This window comes from Copadichromis virginalis, linkage group LG2 (assembly GCF_057382275.1).
Source record: "Copadichromis virginalis isolate Kocher_CV1m ecotype Utaka linkage group LG2, C_Virginalis_male_GT1.1, whole genome shotgun sequence".
NCBI lineage: Eukaryota > Metazoa > Chordata > Actinopteri > Cichliformes > Cichlidae > Copadichromis > Copadichromis virginalis.
The window spans coordinates 23,769,896-23,782,606 of record NC_140619.1 but is presented as its reverse complement, the minus strand read 5'-3'; the positions used below and the strand labels follow the sequence as shown (position 1 = coordinate 23,782,606).

Here is a 12,711-nt window from a genome sequence, read left to right as displayed (position 1 = left end):
TCACGCAAGTCGAGCTGCCCGAGATTCACATAATTTACAGAAATTTTTGTGATTGGTCATATCGCACAGCCCTAGTTCCAGCGTTTGTTTTTTAAAATCATACGGAGTACAACTAGCTAGAGACTCGGTGAGGCTATGCTGAATGAGCTTACTTTGTTTTAGTTTTGTAGTGTTAGCTGCAGAGTTTTCTCTCAGGCTTTCAGACAATCCTGGTACAGACTTGGCTGCTGATGCTTGAGATGGTGAAGTAAGTTTAGAAGTACTTTCCCCCATTCGATATTACAGGCATCTTGCACTCCTTCCATATTATTGTGGTCTGTTCTGTTTCTGCTCGTTTGTATCCAAAATATTTCCAAACCACTCAAGTAGCTGCTCTTTTGGGAATTAATTCTTCAGCGGTGATGCTTTAGCCATGTTTGCAGTCACTTTCACAACTTTAATAACTTCATGCTGCATGATCGACGTTAGCGTAATCCGCTGTGTAATAGGGTGATTTGTTTTTACACCATCGCGATATAATATTTATTTATTGACCCGGGGCAAAACCAAAAAATACCGGTATTATCATGAATGATGTGCGTATGCACACCTCTACTACACAGTTAAGATGAACTGCTTTTTGTTTAATGTCCACAAAACGTTGCTAATCCTTGCTCACAGGTCTTTCTTTTTCTCTCTGCCTCTGTGCTTTTCTCAGGGATGGTATTGAGTTTGCATTTAAGGAGCCTAGTCCCCAAGGAGAAGGAAGCCCCCCACGCAACCTGGCTTTCTTGGACATCCTCAGCGAGTTCTCCTCCAAGCTTATGAGACAAGACAAGAGGACTGTGTAAGCTGATTTTCTTCTTTTCTCCCCCCTCTGTTTTTGGATGGGAAGCTTCAGTATCTCAGTGGAACAGGTGTTTGTGACAACTGGTGCAACTGGTGTTTCTGATGCATGACAGCTTTTTTGCAGCTTCGAATGCCCCAATTGGAATGTGCACCTGGTTTCACGTGTGAAGTTTGTCCTGTGTATTTCGTATTTCATTTTCTCAAGATGACCTCCCTCTTCTCCCCAGCCACATGTACCTGGAGCGATTCATGACGTTCCAGATGGCGCTGCAGCGAGAGGACTGCTGGCTTCCTCTCATCTCCTACAGGAATTCCCTACAGGCTGGGGGCGATGATGATACCATGTCTGTGATGAGTGGCTACTCCAGCAGAGGCTCTTCCGTTCGCTCCAAGAAGACTAAGCCTCCTGTTGTTACAGCTGGAACTTCAGCAGCCAAGAGGAAGTTGCCAGAAGGTATTGTTTACTCAGGAATATTAAAATAAAAGTGCTTAATTATAGTGCAGGTGGAAAAAATATATTGATTTTTAGTTTGGTTTAAAAAGATTAAAGCTAGCAGGTTTCTATAAACTATAAACATGAATTAAATCGGAGAAATGCATACAACTCAGCCAGGTACGATGTTACAAACACAGAGCCCAGATTAACCCAGATGTCTTCTCACTAGCCTGCATGGGTGGGGTTAGGAGATTAAACAGCAGATGTTAGGAGGGAGTCAAAGTACTCTTTAACAGTCAAAAAACCTCTCTTGTGTATGTTTGCTTCGGAACTATTCATGACAGGATATCGCTCTGATTTCAAGAAAAGTAGAGTTTACCGGCCCCAAGGCAAAGTCCAAGCCTTCTTGGTTATTTTAAAGCCCCTAACTAATAAATGAGAAAGCATAAAAGCTCCATACAATCACCATCAAGTTTGTTTTTGTTTTGTCCTTTACAAGTGGTACTTCATGTTTCTGATGTTATGGCTTAATTTACAGCTCCAGAGAACATTACTCTGTTGCCACCAGAGCACTTAAACAGAATGCCATGCTAATTCATATTGTGGACAAATTAAGCCAAGAATAACGGTTAATAATAGGTAGATATGCTAGCCTTTATCAATGTGACAACACGGCTGAGTATTGTGGCTCACTGGAGGCTGGGGAGAGACGGCCCACCGTTTTCATTGTTGTGTAATTTTCCAGGTGGTTTCTGTTCCTGGAGTGCCAAACACACAGACATGCTCAGAACTGTATTTCAGTTGTATGCTTCTTCTGTGAACTGTGGCAATCCCTGCCCCTGGTGCAAGGGTTAATGTGTTGCTTTTGCCATAGCAACCAAACAAAATCCTAAATTTTGATTCTCCTCAAAATCAGCATGGCCAGGACAATAGAGCTTTGCATTGCTAACTTATGCAAAATGTATAAAAACGAGAATGTGTGTGGTTGTTTGAAACAAACTCTTTGGCTTTTCCCGTGCAGAGGAGAGCAGCAGCAGCAGCGAAGTCTGGCAGCAGAGCATGCAGACTCCAGTCATGATGCCATCTCCCCATCTCACCTCCACTGCCATGCGGGACCCTAAGAGGGCACGTGATGACAGCTTCATGGGGGTCTACCCCCTCCCTCACGACCAGCAGCAACCCCACCAACACCCACAGCACCATCAACCGACGCCCCAGCACCACCAGGCATCCATGGATTACAAGTATGCATGCCTCAGTCTTTCATTGCTGCACTATTGCTGTCATGTTCAGCACAGTAATCGTTACAGGCTAATACACGCTGCTTCTTTCAAATAAAAACATTTTTACTGTAGAGGACTTATTGATTCTTCACTGTCCTTAGATGCAAAACCTCTGAAAACTTTGTTTATAAGTGCGTAATAAAATACAAGTACACTTGAGTTGGCAAGACCACACATAGGTTCAAAGACTCAAACACATTACTTAGGTCTGTAACATATCAGTGTGAAATTATTAGCGAAGCATTTTGATGCACAATAATGAGGGCAGTTTTGATAATGACCTATTACCTAGATAAATCTCTAGGAAAAGAACAAACACATTAGGAGTCTTTACAGATTTGCTATGTGTCTCTTAATCAGCAGAGAATGGGCAGATCAATGAGGAAAAATGGTGTCTGAGCTTCAGAATTGAATTAATCAATCTGCCTACATGATATTAGTGAGCAGGATTTGGAATAGTGCCTCTAACTAAGTTGAGATTATATAAGATGAGTAGTGAAAAGTTGTAGCTTCTCAAAGTACAGGCTGAGAAAACTGGAAGTAGCCTGGAGCTACAGCAGTAACCACTTACTTTCCTTTAGCATCTCCAATTACTCAAAAACCCCACAGTCCAACATTAACGTTTTTTCCCTCTTCTTTCTTTGTTGACCCTATAATCTCAAAGCTCTTTAATGACCATTTACTTTTAATTAATTATCTGTTATTTGAGCTTATCCCAATGTTTCATACTATAACATTTTATAAATACATCTAGGCTCATATCCAGGCCGATTATTCAGGCCAGAGCATCACTTATTCTCTGAGAAAAGGTTTGGACTGGAATGAGCCAAAATACATTAAGACAGGGTTCAGTGTAATTGCCCATTTGCATGCTATTAATTTGGAGGGCAAATGGTAGCAAAATGGTTGTGCCTAACAGCCTGCCAAGTGTTGGTCCTACTGGGACAGTGACTGACTAGTTTATTTATCCACCCTGAGTTTTTACAGGCATCGGGCCAGTGTGCAACTAAGTTGTATCCTCATGGTATCCCCAGTAAAAACACCAGACAGTTGTGGGTCAAAACATAGCTAAATAATGTGCTCTCATATATTTAGTTCCCAGGTGACGTGGATGCTGGCTCAAAGACAGCAAGAGGAGGCACGCCAGCAAGAAAGAGCCATGAATTATGCCAAGCTCAGGACCAATCTGCAGCATGCTATGTAAGTCACAGGCACACCTGTATGCCGATGTGTAAATCTGAAGACTGGGTACACTTAGTAATTATTTAATGGTTTGCTCAGCAGTCGTCGCGGCACTGGGCTCATGGAAGAAGACGAAGAGCCGATTGTGGAGGATGTGATGATGTCATCAGAAGGCCGTATGGATGACCTCAATGAAGGCATGGACTTTGACACCATGGACATTGATCTGGTGAGATACATGCATTTTCATGAGTTTGTACTTGGTGTACAAACATTAAGATGTCCTCTAAAGCGCTGTGATACAAGCTTGTGTCTTCTTGTGATCTAGAGGAAACTCTAGATCACAATTAAAGTCGTTTTTTGTTTTTTGTTAATGGTCTTGGAAGGCAAATCAGCATTTTACACAAGTATCTGTTTCTAAATTGTCTCTTTGTCATTTAATGATTCAGTTTGATGGTAGTTGGAGATTAACAAAGAAAATTAACCCTTTTACAACTAAGTTCAGAATGTATTCTGATGCATTTGTGTAAGTGTTTTTTATTGCACAAACTGCCAGCATAGGATGTAACCAGGCACCTTGTTTTGAATGTTGCCTGTAATAGAACTAGCACAAGTCAGAAATCATTAAAGAGAAATGTTTGCTTGTGGGAAGAATATATGTCTTTTTCTTCTTCTTTTTAAAGTATGTACTTGCCAGTACATTGCAATTGTTGGTATACCATGATCAAAAAAGACAAATTTATTTTCATCATTTATGCCAACACCACAGATTTATGTATGCCGAGTGTAAAGCCAGAACAAAATTTGATCCGAGGCTAATACCCCTCTTGGATGCTGGAGCTGGATTCCATGAGATGGGCTCCAAATGTCATGTTGAATCAACCAGAAGACTGTACAACTGTCCTCGTTTCTCTAAATTCACTCTACTTGAATGTTCCAAACACATGCTGAAATTACATACCTCCTATTTGTTTTTTTAAGTATTGTATGTTGGTTCTGTCGATTTCTGCAGTCTCTGCTTTTTTTTCTCTCTCCTTTTTTTTTAATATATGGGGGTAAAGTTCTAACAGTGGGTGGGAGTAGTTGTTTGACAGTCTACTAAATATGCCGTTTCTTAAATCTCATAGCCACCCTCCAAGAACCGCCGTGAGAGGTCTGAGCTCAAGCCCGATTACTTTGACCCTTCTATCATGGATGAATCGGTAAGCAGCATCAAGATCAGGATCCTGTACTGATCCTGCTCACAATCTTATATTTTGTTTGTTGACGTCTGTTACATGTGAAGCGACACAACTGTTGGGAAGTAAATTGCAATTGCCTGCCTTTTTAAGCTAGACCAGCTGCTAGCCTGTTTTATTTGGGTTGTGAATAAGGCTGTGCATTTTGACAGGCTGAGCTGACTAACCTTAAGCCAAGTGCAACATTTCTTTTTGGTGAGCAGAGCAACCATTAGGCTTGTATAAATGATTTTTATTTATGTCTGACTGGATATCCAGCCTTAAATTCTTGTTCCAGACTGTCACAAAACCTCTGGGAAGGTTTTTTTTCTTTCTTTCTTTTTCCTCCTCTTCTACAGGGAGTGCAGAATTATTAGGCAAATGAGTATTTTGTCCACATCATCCTCTTCATGCATGTTGTCTTACTCCAAGCTGTATAGGCTCTAAAGCCTACTACCAATTAAGCATATTAGGTGATGTGCATCTCTGTAATGAGAAGGGGTGTGGTCTAATGACATCAACACCCTATATCAGGTGTGCATAATTATTAGGCAACGTCCTTTCCTTTGGCATGGTGGGTCAAAAGAAGGACTTGACAGGCTCAGAAAAGTCAAAAATAGTGAGATATCTTGCAGAGGGATGCAGCAGTCTCAAAATTGCAAAGCTTCTGAAGCGTGACCATCGAACAATCAAGCGTTTCATTCAAAATAGTCAACAGGGTCTCAAGAAGCGTGTGGAAAAACCAAGGCGCCAAATAACTGCCCATGAACTGAGAAAAGTCAAGCGTGCAGCTGCCAAGATGCCACTTGCCACCAGTTTGGCCATATTTCAGAGCTGCGACATCACTGGAGTGCCCAAAAGCACAAGGTGTGCAATACTCAGAGACATGGCCAAGGTAAGAAAGGCTGAAAGACGACCACCACTGAACAAGACACACAAGCTGAAACGTCAAGACTGGGCCAAGAAATATCTCAAGACTGGTTTTTCTAAGGTTTTATGGACTGATGAAATGAGAGTGAGTCTTGATGGGCCAGATGGATGGGCCCGTGGCTGGATTGGTAAAGGGCAGAGAGCTCCAGTCCGACTCAGACGCCAGCAAGGTGGAGGTGGAGTACTGGTTTGGGCTGGTATCATCAAAGATGAGCTTGTGGGGCCTTTTCGGGTTGAGGATGGAGTCAAGCTCAACTCCCAGTCCTACTGCCAGTTTCTGGAAGACACCTTCTTCAAGCAGTGGTACAGGAAGAAGTCTGCATCCTTCAAGAAAAACATGATTTTCATGCAGGACAATGCTCCATCACACGCGTCCAAGTACTCCACAGCGTGGCTGGCAAGAAAGGGTATAAAAGAAGAAAAACTAATGACATGGCCTCCTTGTTCACCTGATCTGAACCCCATTGAGAACCTGTGGTCCATCATCAAATGTGAGATTTACAAGGAGGGAAAACAGTACACGTCTCTGAACAGTGTCTGGGAGGCTGTGGTTGATGGTGAACAGATCAAAACACTGACAGAATCCATGGATGGCAGGCTTTTGAGTGTCCTTGCAAAGAAAGGTGGCTATATTGGTCGCTGATTTGTTTTTGTTTTGTTTTTGAATGTCAGAAATGTATATTTGTGAATGTGGAGATGTTATATTGGTTTCACTGGTAAAAATAAATAATTGAAATGGGTATATATTAGTTTTTTGTTAAGTTGCCTAATAATTATGCACAGTAATAGTCACCTGCACACACAGATATCCCCCTAAAATAGCTAAAACTAAAAACTACTTCCAAAAACATTCAGCTTTGATATTAATGAGTTTTTTGGGTTCATTGAGAACATGGTTGTTGTTCAATAATAAAATTATTCCTCAAAAATACAACTTGCCTAATAATTCTGCACTCCCTATAGAACAATGTAAGGCTAAGTAGAGCCCTGTGTGACTGGTTTATGTTATCTTTAACAACCTTTTTGATCACAAAAATGAAACTAAATCATCAGATTGGAGCAGTTTTGTCTGCGCTAAATACTTCAAATCTTGTTCCATTAAGGTTTTTCTGAGGATATAAACCATTTGCGATGTACTTGGCTTTTACCAATTTTTTTGCACGGCCCAGAACCAGCCTGATTAAGATCAGGATTTCTCAGTAACTGTTAATTTAGTTTGGAAACTGGTTGAAAACGATCATGTTCTGTCAGACTTTAATCATTACTGATGTAGATGGACATTCAATCATGTAAACATCCATGAGAGTGCAGTGTGAAGTCTGTATTAATGTTCTGTTTGTTTCTTCCAGATGCTTGGGGTGTCCATGTTTTAAGCTAATATCCAGATGATTTTGACGCTGGGATGAGAGAAGAGGCGCTTTGTATTTAAAGAGAATTTTAGAAGTGAAAACAGAAGTGTTTTCTGTAAGAAAAGGCAAAAATGAAAAAAAAAAAAAAAAAAGGAAAGAAAAAAATCTGGCTTGTACTTTACGTGGACCAATGACAACCCACACTCAGTGTTGCTTGCTCAGAGAGGACTTTGTTTCAAATATTTACTTTTATAATCTTGGGTAAGCTCTTCCTGTTCAGAAATAGCGTAACAGGCCACTTCCAAACCTATTAGAGATGAGACATGTCTGAAGAAAAATCAGTAATAGCTTTTTGTTTTCCTTTTTTTTTTTCTCTTTCTTTTTTTTTAATGGGGATGAAATGGTGTGTTTAACTTAAGAAACATTTTTGTTTATGTCTAACCCTTTTTACAATTGTAGTAAGTTACCAGGTGTGAAGTAGTAATTTATAAACGGACTGTAGTAGCTTGCTTGTACTGTGTTAGCCAAGTGGATGGAGGTCTTTATGTTTCTGTGGTTTTTTTTTTTGGTTTTTTTTTTTTTTTTTCTTCCCCCCTTTCTCCCTTTTGTCTGTTTCTTCTTCCTGTTGTTGGCCCTGAGTTGAGGTCCTAATAACCACTGGTGGTTAAGATGGTTAAGATGTCATATAGAATCAGTTAAGATCCCTTTATGCTGTGAAGATTCCTATAGAGTCCACTGAATGCTCCACGCTGTAAGTCCCAGAGCTTAGCCCAAGATTTGGATCACTCCTTAATCACCATCTTACCAGATACATATGTACACCTTTCCCCCTCAAAATGAGCTTTTTTTCCCCTTCTTCTTTTTTAATCCCAGTAGTACCACTGTGTGGGCTCTGGGGGATAACGGCTCGGTCAAAGAAAATCACCTTTTTTCTCTTTAAAATCCAGCAGCATAATGTTGAAATGGGTATCTCTACATTTTAAATAAAAGTTATATATGAATCGGTGCTGATTTTATATATGTGCTTTTGGTTTATTATTTTCTTATTTTCAACTTTTCAACCTTCAGTCACAAAGTGAGAAATGTGTAAGTAAAACCTAAAAAAAATGAAAGCATGTAAAGCCATGCATCAAGGAAGATTTTTAAATTTGTATTTTTATGTTTTGTTCTTTTATTTTTATTTTTTCTTTGTCTTGATAATGTCTTCGGGTTTCTACCTTTTTTCCTACATGTAAATTAGTTTGGATAAAACTAATGAAAAGACTTGTGAAATTCAGCTTTAAGGTTTTCTCAACATTTAAAAAAAGAGTCCGGTCACAAAATACTTCTAGATTTCAAATGTTAAAACTGTAAGGTAGTCATTCAGCCAATACTGAAGATGAAAGTTATTCAGCAGCGCTGTGGCAGCTAGACAAAGCTTAGATTTTGACATGTATTTGTCACACACAAGTTTTAATGAAATGTTTTGTCTACTGAGGTTTTTATTTTGTAGTCATTCCATGCTTAAGCCTTAAACATGCTTGTGGAGGTCACATTTTCTCACAGTAATCTTCCATGTCAGAGGATCAGTCATGTTTAAAGGTGGATAATTGGCTTCTTAGAACATGAAATATGAGGTGGTCAGATGTAATGTGATAAAGTAGATAAACAGCCTATATGTGTTTTGCCTAATTATTTTATGTAAGTAAAAAAGAAAAATTCTTTTAAGGAAAAAAGTACTGTTTATTGTTTGTTACTTACCACTACATCGGTATAAATTCTTATTAGATCATGTGTATATATACAAAATTTTATTTCTTTCCTTCATTTTGGCCATGTCTGTGTTTTATTTTGTCAGCACTCTTGCCTACACTCTGAGTTGTTGTCTATTATCCCATCCTCTTTCAGTCACTCTGTTTTCTGATTTGTACTTGTCTGGAGACAGTAACTTTTGAATAAAAATCAACACATTTCATCTGTGGTACTTTTTACTTTTGACCACAAGAAACAAACTGCAACTAATGGAGCTATGACTAATCGGGCTGCACAGTAGACTTCTTATGTTCTCTTTGCAAAGCCTAAATATGGTGTGGTTTGGTGATTCCAAAGGTGGAGGAGGCTGAAACGTATACAGTATCAAGTGCACCTCAACATGTTAACAGTTGATTAATATAAAGTTTTAAAAAAAAAGGCAAAGTGTGTAAATCTAAAAACGAAAATCCGATTATCCTTAACACTAGAATATGGATAATAGTTAGCTTTCATACTAACGATGTAGGTAGGAAATGGAAATTCACATAAATAAAATATTAATTGAACGAAAAGTGTAGCTAGCGGTTAAGTTTTTGAATTGGGTTTTAACATATAAAGCAGAGAAACACTACGGATATACATAATTAACAACAGTGTTTATGTCTAGATGTAAATTTAGCCTAAAGTATGGCTCGGAGGCAAACCGTTAGCAAGCTAGTAACTGTTAAAGCAAATTATACTACAGGTAAACACAGAGTTGTTGAACAAACAATGTAAATTTCAGTGGATGGCGGATGTAAATAAAATGTAAATTTGACTAAAGTATGGCTAGGAGGTATACCGTTAAACTGCATTAATTTTTAAAGCCGTAACATTCTAGTGCGGATAAAAACCGTTGTATTTAAACAGAATCCTTGAAAAGGCTTTTGATTCCTTGAGTTAATTTATACAACTGAAACAAACTACAGTTAAGTAATTGTTCAGCGAACATTATTTAAATTCAGTTAGAAATGGGTTTAACTGAACACACTTCTATGGAAGCTTGTTTCTGGAGCAAGCAGAGCTATGTTGAAATTTTGAGTTATTACAAAATTACTAGTTGGAGAAAATTTTTGACTTACAATCTTGAAATTTTGAATTACTTCTGAGGGAGTTTGAGTTTTTCAGGACGTCAGGTAAACAACAGGTAACCGCTGGAAAAGTATTACCTTTCATGCCACATGGGGGCAGTGTGGTTCAAGGCAGACCTCCACTCTCCCTACAGTGGCTTTACTGCTGTACATTTTCTGACTCATAATACATATAGATTTATATCTTGCACTTCTAAGTTACTGACAAACAGAATGTACACATCTTGCTACACACAACCTTTGTGTTGACTATCAAAAACATCCCATTTTTAGCAAGAGTTGTCATGTGGAGACAAAGAGCGCCAGTGTTCCTCTTCTGATAAAAGTGAGGACGCGTGGTAGCAGGAAAAAAAAGGGATGAAAGCAACTGAGACTTCTGTGTTAAATGCATGATTAATAAAGAGGCGCTCAGATCACTGCGGGCGTACCAGAATAGGACCTGGCAGTGAGCGCCCTTCATGTCCAGCTTGTAATACATGAAGAGGCTCATCTATCACTACGTCTGCTTGTCACACGTTGGCTATCAGAATACTGCGAAGGGAAGCACTTCCCTCTGCAGCCCTGTGTAATTGTCATCTGAGCTGTCAACCTTTTTTTGTAACATGCTGTTAGTGGTGTTCATGCAGAAAGAGACCAAAGAGGAATCTTGGATTGGTGTGTAGCTGTTGTCAAACCAATTGTCAAAGTTATTTCCACATCTCACGCTTCTGTGCCAAAGCGATTATCTTCCCTATACTTTTCTTTCTGTAGCTGTTTTTTTTTTTTTTACTTCCTTTTCTTTTTCCCACAGCAATGCATCTGCTTGGGCTGACTTGGGGGTTAAAAGCTGTACAGAGGTCAGGGCTGCGGATTTTAAATCACAGCCTCATATGGACTTAGAGCCTGTATTTACTTCTGATAACCCAAAGGCCTCAACATACACTATCAGTTCAGCTGGTGTTGAAACCTCAGCGGGTCAAGGAGGACTTCTGATTTACACATACACGTGAGTTCACTGTGGAAACTCATCTAAGAGGATCCGAACAGCATTTCATGGTCATTCAAAATATCTTTGCTCTACATTAATTGCTCCCCTATCTTGTGATTGATCACAAGCCTCCCCCTAAGAAGAGCTGTTTCACGCAGCGCCTGAGACTTTTCCAGGACTCTGCGAGGAGATAAACCTAGAGTTTTTTAATTCCGTGGATAAATCATTAATGAGAACATCGGTTGTAATCTTCTCAGCTTGTAAGGGCAGAGGAAAGCAGCTGACCCTGGAAAATCATTTACCAGAGCCGGCCTCAGATTAGGCACGCGGCCTCATTCACACAGACAGGCCAGCAGCGCTTGAATGTCCAGACTCATCTTCTAGCGCCTCATTCATTCCAAACCGTATCATTCCAACAATGTGCTGGGCATCCAATAAAATATCTTGTAACCAAATAAAGGGAAATAATCTCTCCTGGACTAAGAGGAGACGCTCTGTGGGCTGTAACTGAGATGTCAAGGTGAATGTGAAATGAGAAGTAGGATCAATGCCCTTCATTATGATGAGCAGGTTTCATGAGACAAGCCAGAACAGGTCAGAGATTCCAGTGAGAAGCTATGAATAGAGCGCCGTGGGAATCCACCTTCTGCCTCCTGTCGGTTTTCTTCATATTGACACACAGGCAGAGCGGCTAAAGGTATGCTGAATGAGTGAACGAGTGACAGGGCTATTGTACTTGGGGGATAGAAGCTGGAGGATTAGTCTCTCTTTGGCACTGATGGTCCAGAGTGTGGAGGGAATCTGTCATCAGCAGAGCTGCAGGTGGTCCAGAGGTCTGAGCGGGGCATTCGACCTCACGAAGCAAGAAAACAAGACGAGTTTTCAGCTGGGAGCAGGAGGATATTTACCCAGGGTTACCCTGGAATTTGATTCTCTACACCTTCTCTCCTCACTTCACACCATTGTTGTGAAGCCACTTTCACTCATCCCAGTGGGCCTGTGCTCTGCGGTGAGGATAATAAAGGTTTTCCCTGCAGGAAGAGGAAACAAGATTACGGGTTTTTCAATGAGAGGGTATGGAGGAGGGTGGGGGACAGAAGACACTAGCAGTGTGCCATGCAAGGCCTACATTTTCTCCACTTTCATTTTCAAATCCCTTGAAGCGCATTCAAAGGTGACCCGAGGACGACTGAATGGATTTGTGGGCCAAGCCCGCTCTGCTAAATCATGAGTCTCAGTAAAGTTTGGATGAGTGTCTTATAAGGGCGTGATGAGACAGGTCTCATAAAGATGATGAAGAGCTCTGCATGTCACCAGCCCCTGCCAGGAAACCCCAGTGATGAACGAGGGCTGAGACACCTCTGCTAATAAGACTCATCTCTTTAATTGGCTTTATGATACAGCTTTGCAAATGGGCCAGGGTGCGGCTGGAATGTGTGTGTGTGTGTGAGTGTAATTGTGCATGTTCGTGTGTGCAACACCCACATTTAAACTATTACCATTTGTGCATGTATGTGGGGGTGTACTCGGTGTATGTGCATGCATATGTGTATGCGGGAGGCCCGTGAATGTGCCTGCTGCAGGCTTTCTCGCTTCTCTTCCGTGCCGATGAGGAGCAGAGACGATGTAGCGGAGCCTCATTAGAAAGAAAGCACTTG

General features: G+C 40.4%; 1 protein-coding gene across 2 annotated transcripts in view; it reads left to right on the top strand.

Annotated features, from left to right (window-relative positions):
* The window catches only part of stag2b (STAG2 cohesin complex component b), a 29,947-nt gene extending 20,768 nt beyond the window's left edge, over positions 1-9,179 (top strand). The window contains exons 28-34 of one of the 2 annotated variants that reach the window (XM_085474482.1): positions 698-826; positions 1,056-1,282; positions 2,286-2,508; positions 3,643-3,747; positions 3,832-3,958; positions 4,857-4,931; positions 7,226-9,179. In XM_085474482.1, the coding sequence (XP_085330608.1) occupies positions 698-826; positions 1,056-1,282; positions 2,286-2,508; positions 3,643-3,747; positions 3,832-3,958; positions 4,857-4,931; positions 7,226-7,249 (910 nt within the window). In that variant the 3' untranslated portion in view covers positions 7,250-9,179. Of the gene's footprint in view, positions 1-697; positions 827-1,055; positions 1,283-2,285; positions 2,509-3,642; positions 3,748-3,828; positions 3,959-4,856; positions 4,932-7,225 lie in introns of both variants that reach the window. The other variant, XM_085474479.1, reaches the window with a different exon arrangement.
* Positions 9,180-12,711: the final 3,532 nt, after the last annotated feature.